This window comes from Vombatus ursinus, unplaced genomic scaffold (assembly GCF_900497805.2).
Source record: "Vombatus ursinus unplaced genomic scaffold, bare-nosed wombat genome assembly UNPS02014858.1, whole genome shotgun sequence".
NCBI classification, from domain to species: domain Eukaryota; kingdom Metazoa; phylum Chordata; class Mammalia; order Diprotodontia; family Vombatidae; genus Vombatus; species Vombatus ursinus.
This window is the reverse complement of record NW_020954636.1, coordinates 907,029-919,691: the sequence shown is the minus strand read 5'-3', so window position 1 is coordinate 919,691 and position 12,663 is coordinate 907,029. Positions and strand designations below refer to the sequence as shown.

Sequence of the window (12,663 nt, the reverse complement as noted above, 5' to 3'; positions counted from 1 at the left end):
TCTGATGTGTGTGTGTGTGCGTGTGTGTGTATGTGTGTGTTTTCTGAGTCTGATTTTTTTTTTCTCGTTAGAGCATTAGTGATGTCATCTGTATCTGTGTTCATTTTAGGGCCATGAGGCACCTTAGCACGCTTCTCAGAGTTGACAGTTGGATGCCTCCAATATCCTAGGCTAGGAATAGCTTGCTGCAGTCTGTGTCTCCCCTATGGGCTGGGTCTTTGCCATGTACTAATCTACAGGAAGGAAAAGAACATTCCTTGCTCATTCCAGTGGGGGAGGGGAAAGAGAGAGGCAGGGATCCTTATAAATTAAGAGTTCTTGTTAAAAGGTAAATCTCTTTGTTTCATAGGAATTCAGCTGATTTAACAGTTAAAAGAAAACCACGACAACAACAAACTAACAAACTCCATTCCAAAAATATTCTTTGGGCTCAGTAGATAGCTAAAAAATGAATAAAGGCTCATGTGGGGATAACAACAGTGTTGGATTCTAAGTGACTTTGGAAATTCAGATTCACTGATAAACACTAATGACTACAATGATTGAAGCTGACAACAGAAATGCAAAAAGAACCTTAATTAATGAATTTGTCCCCTCTGGACATTAAATAGCCCCTTTCAGTACAGAATTCTGTTTTTAGTACGACAAATTTGATTCAATAATTATTTATTAAGGCCCCAAGATGTGCAAAGCACTATGAGAGGCATAGTGATATATATATAGTGGATCCAGACACAGTCTCAGGGCGAAAAGGATCTGGGTTCACCTATGACACGCACTGGCTATGGGACCCTGGGCTAGTCATTTACTGTCTCTGGGGCTCTCAGACAACTCTCTAGGATCATAAGTTGCAGAAAAATCCCAGATTTGCATTGCTAGAGAGATTTTCCTTGAAGGAAGTTCCCTACACTGATAAAATCATGAACCTGAACCAGAAAAAAACATGTACAAAAGACTCTGTAGGCCCTGGGAAGGGCACACAGATACATGACACATATCTTTGTACTTGCCTGGTGTTTCATATCCTATCATTCCCATATGAACCTTTATTCATTCTTTAACACTGTATCCAGTGGGCCTAGAGAATATTTTTGAATTAGAATTGTCAAAGAATAATTACATTATCTACAGACATATATGTACACACACACAAATACGGACATATTTGTCAGTCTCTTGAAGCTTTTGTCTTTAGCATTCCTCTCCTGATCCAGGTCACCTTAGCCATCTTAACCTTGGGAATCCTGGCTCCTTGACTGAAAGCACTGATTTCATTTGCATAATGGAAAAGATGCCTCATACTGCTGACATTTTAGATGTACAATGTGAGAGCTGGAAGGGACCTTAGAGATTCACTTAGTCCAACGCCTCATCCTCAGGGAATATGTATCTTTTTTTTTTTCTCCACTGTTTTGTTCCTCCAACTTAGCATTGTTTTATCACTGTCTTGCAGCCCTGTCTTCTCTTCTTTGAAATTACAAGTAAAAATCTTACTGGAAAGAATAATTTTCCAAAGAAATGCTCAGTCTAATAAAGTCTGTTTTCCCCTGACCAATGGGATGGCTTTGGATCTGATTACTACTAAAAGTGTATACTGGGCAAACTTATACAAGTATTTTTATTTCTTTGTCTGGGCCTCATTGGTTAATCTGTTACTCATTCTAAAGAAAATGTGAATGATTATTGCTTGCCTAATAGGTAGGGAGAGAGGTAACCTCAGCTCTGGAACTCAGGTACCTTTCACTCTCCATCTAAGATGACTCAATCACTTATGCAAAGACCACCTAAATTCCTAAATTCTGAAAACAAAATGCAAAGCAATTTGAGAGCTTCCAGGAAAGGGGTTAAGTTACTTGGTCCACTCTTAGCACCCCAACACTAATTCCCTGCTGCCCAGGAAGCCAGAGCAGAATTCTGGGCAGGGACATAGAACATCAGTTTGGGTTGCTCCCCTTCCTGCCCATCAATCTAAAGAACATCTGTCCAAAAGTAGGGTAGGAAAATCCAGCTTTGTTCCTGAGTGTTACTGGTGAAAACTTTCAGAGGATGAAAAGAAATATCTAGACAAGGACCAAAGAAACCAGTGTCTATATTTGAAAAGAAGAAAGGATAATGACTCTGGATACCTGAGGAGAACATAATGGAGCACTGCATTTCTGGCTTTGTGTATTTAAAAGGTTGATAAAGAAGCTAATGATCAGCTGCTTTTCCCTGGCTACTTATGACAAAACAGGATTTATATTGAAGCAAAGAGAAATTGAGGTTAGGTAGAAAGAGGAACTTCCTGTTAGCAAGAGGGTGTGAGTCATTAAAAAGCTGGCAAATTTCCCTAGAGGATAAGCAATATAATAGCAGTGCTAAGAATAATTATTATGGCTAGAAGCAGGGGGATGGAATTGTTGACTTTTAAAGGGCAGCATAGGGCAGGAGACTAGGGGGAAACTGGGACAGGGGACCCTGCAGGAAGGACGTGTATAGACTCTTCGGTCTTGCCAACATCTAGTGTGTACACATACCATATAGCTTTAGGTATGTGTGTGTGTGTATATATACATATATATATATATGTATACACACACACTATATGTCACATATAGTATGTATACACATGCTTACACCTCCCCCCCCACACACACATACCCACCACCCATGTATACATATAATTTCCTAACGCTGGTGGTATCAGAAGAGGGGAAAGGAAGTTGGAAACTCAGGTTAGAAAGGGAATGGGGGAATTGGTCAGTATGTCAGCAATCACTTGCCTCCAAGCGGTGTCCCAAAGCAGCAGCCGACTCCCACGGCACAGCCCACCGTCAGGATATCAGCGTAATAGTATGGCTGCTACTAGGGAAGAGACAGGTGAAGGGACGGATAGGAGAGATGAGAGACGGACAGACAGACAGAGAGGGAGAAAACACCATTCGGTGAGGAACAGGGCTGAGTCATGGGGCTGAAGTTGGTTATGGTGACCCCATCAGTCTCCATGACCCCTGAAACTTTATTGCCCCAGATGGGAAAAAAATCATCTGCTTTGACAAACAGGAAGTGAACTCTCATAGCATTCCACCAGAAACAGGAAAAGATGTAAAAGTTCAGAAAGCCTAGACAGACAAGGTAGTCAATCTGTGACGACCAGTATTTCCCACGAGCTTCACCCAGATAAACCAGGTCCAGCCAGAACAGGAATTAGCATTAGAGAGAGATATACAGTGACTTCAGATAGGACTAGAACCCTTGGGGTTATGAGAAACAGGAAGCGACTTCACAATGCCCCTTAGGAAATACTCTCCTTGGCTGGAAGTGCTGATGCCTGGCCAGAGGTCCAGGTTTACTCTCTGAATTGCTAACTCCTGTCCTTACCCAATCCCTGCTATGGAAATCAAGGACTTCAGTATATCATCCTCTGTGCCTTGCCCCTAAAGCCACACCCCTTCTACCACCCCTAAATCTTGCTTAAGCAATGCAATCAGGGTAAGGGAGGAAGTAAAACTTGCCTCCAATGGGGGCTGCAAAGCAGCATCCCACGCCCACTGCACAGGCTGACACCAGGAGATCAAGCTGCTCAGGCACGGTCTGCAACAGAGAAGCAGGCAGGACAGGGCAGGAGAGGGGAGAGGGACCAACTTGGGGGAGGGTCCACAAAGGGGTGGGATTAACATAGGAAGGAAGCAGGGTGGGGCTGTGAAGGGGCAGCACAGAGGGACAATATAGGGAAGAAAAAGGTGTTGTTGGGGAGTGACATGGCAAGGGATCACAAGAAAAGAGAACAAGTATGGGGACAGCCGCAGGCTAGGGTAGAGGGAGGATATGATGGTTCCAAGGGCCACGGATTTTGAGGGTTAAGGCCTGGGTTAGTGCATTGCCCCTTCCTCCCTCCCCCCAATATCCCACTTAGCATCATGGCCAGCCCAGAGCAAAGGCGATGCTTCCCTTCCCCTCTCCCCGAAAAATTTATCTGGCCCCATTATAGCAGCTAGCCCAACTCCCTTTTCCCAAGCTGGCCTCTTTCTCATCCTACCTCCCAGTCCTTACCTCATACACGCCACAGAACATAGACATGAACTTGCTTAGAACAGCAGCACAGATGCTGGCAATGTGCACAAATGGGCCCTAGGGGAGAACCATGAAGAGGGAGGAAGGAAGAGGTTTAGAGGTTAATGTTGGACAGCTATCCAGTGCCTATGAATTCCAATTTCAGCTTGTTCCCCATGTTTCTCATTATACCTCACGTCCTTATGACACCACTCCAGTTAGGTCCTTTTTGCCTCTCTGCCACCCCCTTATAGCTCTCAGTTAGTTCTTACCCAACTATCAATTGTGCTTACCTCTTTGCCCACAGGGATGCCACTTCCTAGACCGGCAGTCAGTGCGATGACTTTGGCCACAAAGGCCTTGAGAGTGAGATATTCCTTTAGAACTACCCCACGAAGAATGGTCTTCATCTCAGGGATCCCAGAGCCTATACATGGAGAGGGACAAAGCTGACCCAGAGATCTGAAGGGGATGGGCTAGCCAGAAGAAAGAAATAAGGGTAGGGGAGTGTAGTCATGAGGGAACCAGTGGAGGCTAGTAGGAAATGGGAGGGAAAGAGTCAAAAGTAGATTCAGGGAGATTGCGGAATGAGCTTTCAGGAATGGGGAGAAGGAAGAGTTTGTACTAATGGCCTACAGATCCATGGGGTGGAAATTGAGAGCTGAAATAAAAGTCTGGTGGGAAGATCTCACCAACAGCTTGTGGGGCAATGAGGTGGCAAAAGAGCGCACTGAAGAGGATGAGGGTGAGTGGGAACGTGACCCAGGCCAGGAACTGAAGGGCAAGATTGGGCTTCATCTGGTAGTATGTCCACTTGTAGGCTGGGGAGGTGGAGGCAGACAATCAGATACGGAGAACAGACAAAATAAACACAGATAGATTGATAGGCAAAAAGGTAGCCATAGCTTGAGATACATTGATGAGGATAGGATTTCCGAGACTTAAAGGGACAAGAGAGGTCAGGGCTGGACCCTCACCTTGTGGCATTGTTTTCCTCACCTGTGATATAAAGCTATCTTGGATCAGAGACCCAAGAAACACATGAAGAATCATAGAAAATTAGAGCTGGAAGTAATCTTAGAATCATCTTGTCCCCTTCAAGGAGGGGACAGTGCCAGAAAGAGATTTAGGATCAACTAGGAACTGGGAACTGAGAGAATTGGGGTCAAGGTCTAGAATGTTGCGGTCATGGGGTCAGACATACCCTGCAGGCTCTTGGCACTGACATAGTCCATGCTCCAGCTAACCAGCGCCATAACTAATCCCAGCAATACCAGAAAGATCCAGTCCTCTCCCAATTTCCTTCGCACGATTTGTCCCATTCGATGGGCACAATCTGAAGGAGAGGAAGGTCAAGGTGGGCCAGCTTCAAATAGACAACTGGAAGAGTCCCAAAGGTCCCTCCTACGTTTTGCCCTCAGTGTCATCCTCTCTCTCTGATGCTATCTTATTGCTGGTGCAGTGGATAAAGAACTGGGCCTGAAGTCAGGAAGACTGAGTTCAGTTCTACCCAGACACTTACTAGCTATGTGACTTTAGTCAAGTTGCTTCACCTCTATTTGCCTGAGTTTCCACAACTGCAAAATGAGGATAATAATAGCACTTACTTCCCAGGGTTGTTGTGAGGATCAAATAATCATCGCAAAAATATAAAGAGATAATGGTTATAAAGTACTTACCCCAGTATCTGGCATACAGTAGGCACTACATAAATGCTAAGCTACTATTACGTTGCAGTGGGAAAAGCTCTGAATTCTCTATCAAGAAACCTAGATTCTAATGCTGGGTATGACACTTATTAGGTGGATGACTAACTTGCCCACAATTTCTGTACCTCCATGGATCCCCAAATCCCTTCTGCTTCAGTCCCTACTACCTTGGCACTTGGAATGGTGATATTCCTCACTGCTGTCCATGGCAGGGCTGGGAGCTGTCTGCCTGGGACTTGCCATGTTCTTTTCCTTGCTAGAGAAATCCAAGGGTTGTTCTGGATGGTGGCCATAGAGCTAGGTAGGAGAGGAAAGAAGCAAATTAGTTTCTGTTTCTTCACCTAAGAAAAGGGAAAAGTGAGTATATGTGTTCCTAAAGCAATGGTCCTTAAAACATCTCCCAGAGTACGCAAGATGATCTATTTGGCAGGAATTAGAAACGATGAGAGCAGCAGAGGGGTTCAGCACAATGACACCCTTGCCCAGCTCTGGGCTCTCCTTTCCCCTGCTGGTGTCCATCGTGGACATTAAGTCAGCCACCCACTGGTCCTTGGGCAGTCAGAAAAGCCAGCTTTGCCTGAGCTTGACTCACCCCATTACCGTTGCAATAGTAGCAGCAGCTGCACAAATGTCTGATCTCCCCTGAACTGGGCTGAGGTGCCTTTCCATACCTGCTCAGGTTCGTCTTTCCCCCTCACATCCTTTCCTCAGAAGAGGAGGGAAAAAAAGGAGGCTTATAATAGACCAGAACAATCCGCGGCAAGGACGATCTGAGAGGAGCTGGTACAACACGTAAGAGGCGAGGCAACGTTTCGGGGGCTACCTGTGGGCTGGGTGCTGAAGCAGCCATGCACAGAACTCTCTTGGCCCTGCAACCTGCTCCTAAGACCCTGACCCCGCCCCACCCCAAAAACCACCTCAATGGACAATTTGGAAGCAAGTAAGAAGGCCACTCACCACTAGGAAATCAGAACTACCTGGACATCATCAGCTCCTTTCTCCCCACCTGGTACAGTCACCCTTTGGGCTTGAGATCTGTCCTTCAAAGACCACAGACCACTTCCCTAATGATGGAAATTTCCTATTTTTATCAAAACCTTAGCATAATTGCTGGGTGTGATTGAAAATGAGTATTTTGATTTAGTTAAGTACAAGCAACAACGTATTTCATTTGGGCCTCCATATATTTTTTTAATTTTTAAATTTTGTTTATTTTACTTAAGACTGGGTCTATTTCACTCAGGCTGGAAATACACAAGCCACTCATAGGCCTGATCCCACTACTGATGGGCCAGGGAGCTTTAACTTGCTCCATTTCCAAGAAGGGCTACTTCACTCTTCCTTGGGTAGGTGGAGGAAGTTGGGGGTTGGAGAAGGAAAGGGAATTAACATACATTGCCTACTATGTGCCAGGCAACTATGCTAAATGCTTTAAAAATACTATCTTATTTGATCCCCACAGCTCTTCCAGTTAGGTATGATTATTATGCCCATTTTACAGTTGAGGAAACTGAGGCAGACAGAGATTAAGTGACTTGCCCAGAGTCATACAACTAACGTCTCAAGACAGATTTAAATTTAGGGCTTCCCAATTCTACATCCAGCACTCTAGGCACTGCACTACCTAGCTGCCTCAATAGGCAACCTGATGGCCCTCCAATTTTGAATGTTACCATTTTAATACTGAACTTAGGGTGGACCCCAGTTGGTTTTGTCCTCTGCAGCTCAGAAGTCTGGAGCTCAACAGATCCACCAGCCTCAGCCTCCACTGGCTGCACCACTCTGCCTGGCTCTATATATCATTGTGAGTTATCTTCTTCCGGCTATGATAGTTATTAAAAATCAGTAAACTGAATGTAGAACCAGACCTTTGAATTGCTGTATCACAAACTGTTAAACCAAAAGTTCTTCTAAAATAATGATGTATATTCAATCTATAATATTTTCAGTGAGAGCAAAATGTTTTTGTACTGTTAAAGAAATCAAACAAAAATTATTTAGAATATTATTTATTCATCTATATCCCATTTCTGTTCTGTGTACATCTTATGTCAACATGTTGGAATAGTAGCTAAAGCATATCATTTATAAATAAATATACACATATTGTAGACGAGTCATCATTTCTTTTCTTATTGACGGAGTATGCAGCCAAAAACATTTGGTATTATCTTAGAGAGCAAAGACTGAATTGTTTTTGTCTTTGGGTCTGCATCACCTAGGATGGTGCCTTGTACATGGTAGGTACTGAATGTTTGTTGAATTGGGGCAGATGGAGAGACAGAGATAGAGCCACTCACAGAAACAGAAGAGGTTTAAAGTACAGGCTTCTTCAGCCCCCAAAAAGCAGGCATCAATAGTTGGGGCTACCATTCATCCATCTATCCATCTTTTATTCTCTGCTTCTCTTTCTCCACTCTTACCCTTTGCTCATTCATTCCTAATTTCTTCCTCTCCACTTATTTCATATCTTCTGGCCTCTGTCGTTCCTACCCCTGCTTTTGTCCCTCTATCATCATCTTTGTCTACCCACTCTTCTTTTGTCATTCATCTCCCAATTTCTTTTTGTTTTGGCACAAGGCAGGAGTAGCATGCTGGGCCTGGAAACAGGAAGATTCATCTCTTTGAGTTCAAATCTGGCCTCAGACACTAACTAGCTGTGTGACCCTGGGCAAGTCATTTAACCTTGTTTGCCTCCATTTCTTCATCTGTAAAATGAGCTGGAGAAGGGAATGGAAAATCACTCCAGTATCTTTGCCAAGAAAACCCCAAATGGGGTCACAGAGAGTCAGACAGGACTGAAACAACCAAACAACAACAAGAAGACAGGAAGCATTGAGTGTTAGAGTCAAGTTTTTTTTTTCTGGTTCAAAATACACAAAACTATGGGCTCTAATCAGAGATGTCAATTAGATACTTTTACATGTAATTTACTCATAATATTGAAACACAGGCCATCTCCCCAGCTCAAGACCCTTCCCCCTCTCACTATACTATCCTGCCAGACAATCCTGATCTATAAAATTATACTATCTTTGTCTTGGTGTGTACAGCCTCAACTGTCCTATTTAGAAAAAGAAAGATAGTACGTGGGGACTTCCCTCCCTCACACTCCCCCCTTCACTTCCCTGTTTCCACTTAATTTTTCCCATCCCTTTCTCAGTGTCCACAGATCCTGTGAATCAATAACTCAAAATGGGAACAAGTTCCACAGCTGTCAATCCACTTTTCCCCAGAGTAAGATGACCAGAGATCGACTAATGTGTGGGGGCTGCGAGTGAGGATGTCCATAGCCTAGGAACCCTACACCTCAAAGGTCCTACCATCTAGCAGATGTGATGAGATTTCAGAGAGGGACCAAGGAGATTTGTTCAGCAAATCCCAGTGTCAAGCATGTGTACAATGGTGAGCGCATATAGATCCTATGACATTCCTCCTGCAATCACTTATCCTCTGGGACCAGGGTCAGTTCAGGCCATATGGCTGGTTCTGAGAGCTGGGGTAGGAGAGATCAGATTTCACAATAAAAGGCACTGAGTTTGGAAACTTAAGCTCACAGCCCTGGACAGAGACACAGACCTTCCTAGGGGCATCCCATTCTCTGTAATGAGTTAATTACTGGGGCAGTGCCTGCTTTTACTCCTCCACCTGGGGCTCTGATAGCAAAGCCAAGGCTGGTAAAACTGAATCCACTTCCCAAAGCTAGTTGCTTAACTTTCTTTGGCCATGATGCTCGATTTGCCTTGGGTCCCAGGCTGAGGGGGAAGTAGGTGTGTACAGCGGGAGGGAGGGTTGACATCAGACCCTGGGTGGGAGGAGATTAAAAGAGCTAAATATGTACCCTTTGGCTCAGCGCTAACCCCTTACACTGAGGAAGAGGAGAAGAGAAGAGGACAGGGAAAGGAAGAAATAAAAATCCAGCCTGATTCTCAAAGTCTTTCAGAATCTTATGCCACCCTACCTCTTTTCTGGTATGCTTGACTACTTAGCAGCTTGTACTCTCATTCCTGGACAGGCCAGTCTCTTCTTTTTTCCCTGAAATGTCATGCTACCCACCCAGAAGTCTTTCTTTGGGCTGTTCCCCTTGCTGAAATGCTACATCTTTCAGAGCCCAGCTGAAGTGGAACCATTCTCCATGAAGCCTTTTCTGACCATTTGAACCCACAGAATCACAGAATTTCAAAGTCAAAAGGAAGCTCAGGGGCCACCTCATAGTGTTGATAACATTTGACAATTAAATAGTGCTTCACTTTGTTTACAAAGCACTTTGATATATATGATTTCATCTGATACAACTGTGTGGGAAGTAAGTAGGGGTGTTTATCCCAATTTTACAAATGAGGAAACTGAGGCTCAGAGAAGCTAAGGTTGTACAGCTAGTAACTAGGTGGAACCCTATAGCTTCTGCCAGTTCAAAACCACTATTACATTTTTAGTTGGTATCATAGTTTATCACTTAAATTATATGCTTCTTGTGCTGTTCTCTAATATCTAAAATAAGCTTTTCTTGTCTCTCCCACTAAATTGTATTCTCTTGCTGGACACAAAGTGGGTATTCAATTATTTTAAAATTTATCAGCAGAACAGTAGAACCCATGCTCCTTTGACTACAGCTCTGAGCCTTCCCCTGACATTAGGGCAAATTCCATCCTGATCTTTCTAACCAATGACTGTTTCTTTTCTCTCTCCTGAACACCAAAGTGCCTTTACCACATCACTGATTTTTATGCAGATGCCCCCAGAGCTCATAGTCCTGGACTCAGAAAGCCCTGAGAAATTCGAGAATCAGTGACTCCGTGGAGTCTAGAATGCCCATGCCACCTGGACAATTTGATTCCCATCCTTCCTAGGTCCCCTTCAGCCCAAGGCAACAAAATGCCCCATGGAATAAAGTAAGGCTTACTCTTTTTTTCTGACATGTTCCCCAAATACCCTTCATTAATATATTTTCTTCCTCATTGAGCACCACTTCCATTTTTCTCTGCTACTATCTCTTCTCTTTCCTCCACATTTTCTGCTGTTTTCCACCTTCCTTATTCAATCACATTTACTTGCCAAACCACAATTCCTTCTCCAGCTGAATTGGTTCCTTCCACCTCTCCCAATTTCTTTCTCCCTTCAGTTATGTCTATCTTTGCTCCAGCTGTCTTTCCTAAGCTTCCTCCTCACCCCTCTAACTCCAACCTGTGCACTAGAGTACACTTAGGAATTATCAGTCCCTAGTAATGGCTCCCTCTTCTAAATCCCTACAACACTGTGTTATTCCCTTCATGCTTCAACACTGTCTTGTATTATCTTTTCATTCATATATATCCAGTTTCTCTCAACTAGACTGTAAGGGTAAGGGGTCACACCTTTGCATCTTCCACAACACCAGGTGTGTTGCCATGGATTTTGTTGTTTAGTCATTTCAGTCATGTCTGACTCTTTGTGACCTCATTTGGGGTTTTCTTGGCAAAGACAGTGGAGTGGTTTGCCATTTCCTTCTCCAGCTCATTTTATAGATGGAGGAACTGAGGCAGGCAGAGGTTAAGTGACTTGCCCAGGGTCACACAGCTGGTAAGTGTCTGAGGCCGGATCTGAACTCAGGAAGATGAGTCTTCCTGACCTCAGGCCTGGCACTCTATCCACTGCACTACCTAGCTGCCCCAATGCCAAGGGAGAGAGGTGTTCAACTGATATCCCTCTTTACATGAGGCAACAATTTGCTACATCATCCTACACTGATGTATCTGAAATATGGCTATTCAATCAGTTTCTCAGCCTTCTCCACTCTTGTGTTTTATTTCCAGAGGTGGGGGGGTGGGGTGTCCATAGGAAGTAACAGTAGTTTCTATAGCTTGCATATACATGTGTTTGCATGTTTGTATATAAGTGTAAAGGCAGCAAGCACACCTGCACTGCACAGAGGTAGGTATAACCACAGTAGCATGGATAGTTCTATACAATTCAGAAAGTATGTTGTGTGCATGTGTGTATACATGCCCCAGACGAGTCAAAACGTTCTAAAAAAAGTGTATGCATGCATGGATGATAGTGAGAACAGATTGGAATACAAACATTGATACATACATGGTGGGATAGGGGTATGGGGAGAGCTGGAGAGCATAAAGTCATGAATGTACAGGTAAAGATTACTCATAACATGCCTATTTTTGCGTGAGCTAGGTAGTTCATACATGAACATGTGTGCATAATTATAGACACGTCTGTTTCTCTTGGCCTCAGTCTATCCATCTCCATTTCTGTGAGACAGAGAACAAGACCGTGTTTTTAAAACTAGTTCTCCAGTTTTAAGATATTAATATCTTTCCACCTTCTGCTATTTCGTCTCCTATCTCCTAGTTCCCTTAGTCTGTGCTCAGTCTCCTTCCCCCTTGCCCAAATCTGCTCAATTCTCCTCTTTTACCTAGCACCTATTCTCTTTGCTTTCTTGTCACCCTCCCCCCCACTCCCCTACCCACTATCATACCTGTGTAGGATGAACGTTGGGCCGGGGGCCTGTATTCCCCTGAGGTCTGTGCTCATGGATCCCGTTCTCAGAGGGCAGGCCATAACTGGTGCAGTGCTCAAAGGAGACATACTGGTACTGAGGGGCACTACCCCACCAGCTTGATTCTCCCCCTGGTCTCAGTGACCCAGCACGGTCCATGATCCCAGCCTTGGGCTGGGCCCCGGCCTGACTGGCCCCCTATTCCCCAACAGTTCCTTGAACCTCACCTCCTACTTGGCCCCAAGGAGTCTAGGGCAGCATGCCCACCCTCCTACTATTTATAGCCACCCCCTGTCACATGACCCCCCCACTGCCACATCTGATCTGCTTGGGGTCAAAACAGGTGTGAGGAGGGGGGAAGGGAAGGGCCCACAGGGGACTCCCCGAGAAGAGAACCCTTCCCCATCCCACTGCCAAGTGCCTCCTCCA

At 44.5% G+C, this 12,663-nt stretch overlaps 1 protein-coding gene across 1 annotated transcript in view; it reads right to left on the bottom strand.

Moving 5' to 3' along the window:
- The window catches only part of CLCN1 (chloride voltage-gated channel 1), a 33,371-nt gene extending 20,978 nt beyond the window's left edge, over nucleotides 1-12,393 (bottom strand). Inside the window, exons 1-7 of the mRNA XM_027841284.1 lie at nucleotides 12,214-12,393; nucleotides 6,487-6,631; nucleotides 5,237-5,368; nucleotides 4,725-4,853; nucleotides 4,326-4,459; nucleotides 4,033-4,110; nucleotides 3,495-3,573 (exon numbers count right to left, since the gene is read on the bottom strand). Coding sequence (XP_027697085.1) covers nucleotides 3,495-3,573; nucleotides 4,033-4,110; nucleotides 4,326-4,459; nucleotides 4,725-4,853; nucleotides 5,237-5,368; nucleotides 6,487-6,631; nucleotides 12,214-12,393 — 877 coding nt within the window. The remainder of the gene's footprint in view (nucleotides 1-3,494; nucleotides 3,574-4,032; nucleotides 4,111-4,325; nucleotides 4,460-4,724; nucleotides 4,854-5,236; nucleotides 5,369-6,486; nucleotides 6,632-12,213) is intronic.
- Nucleotides 12,394-12,663: the final 270 nt, after the last annotated feature.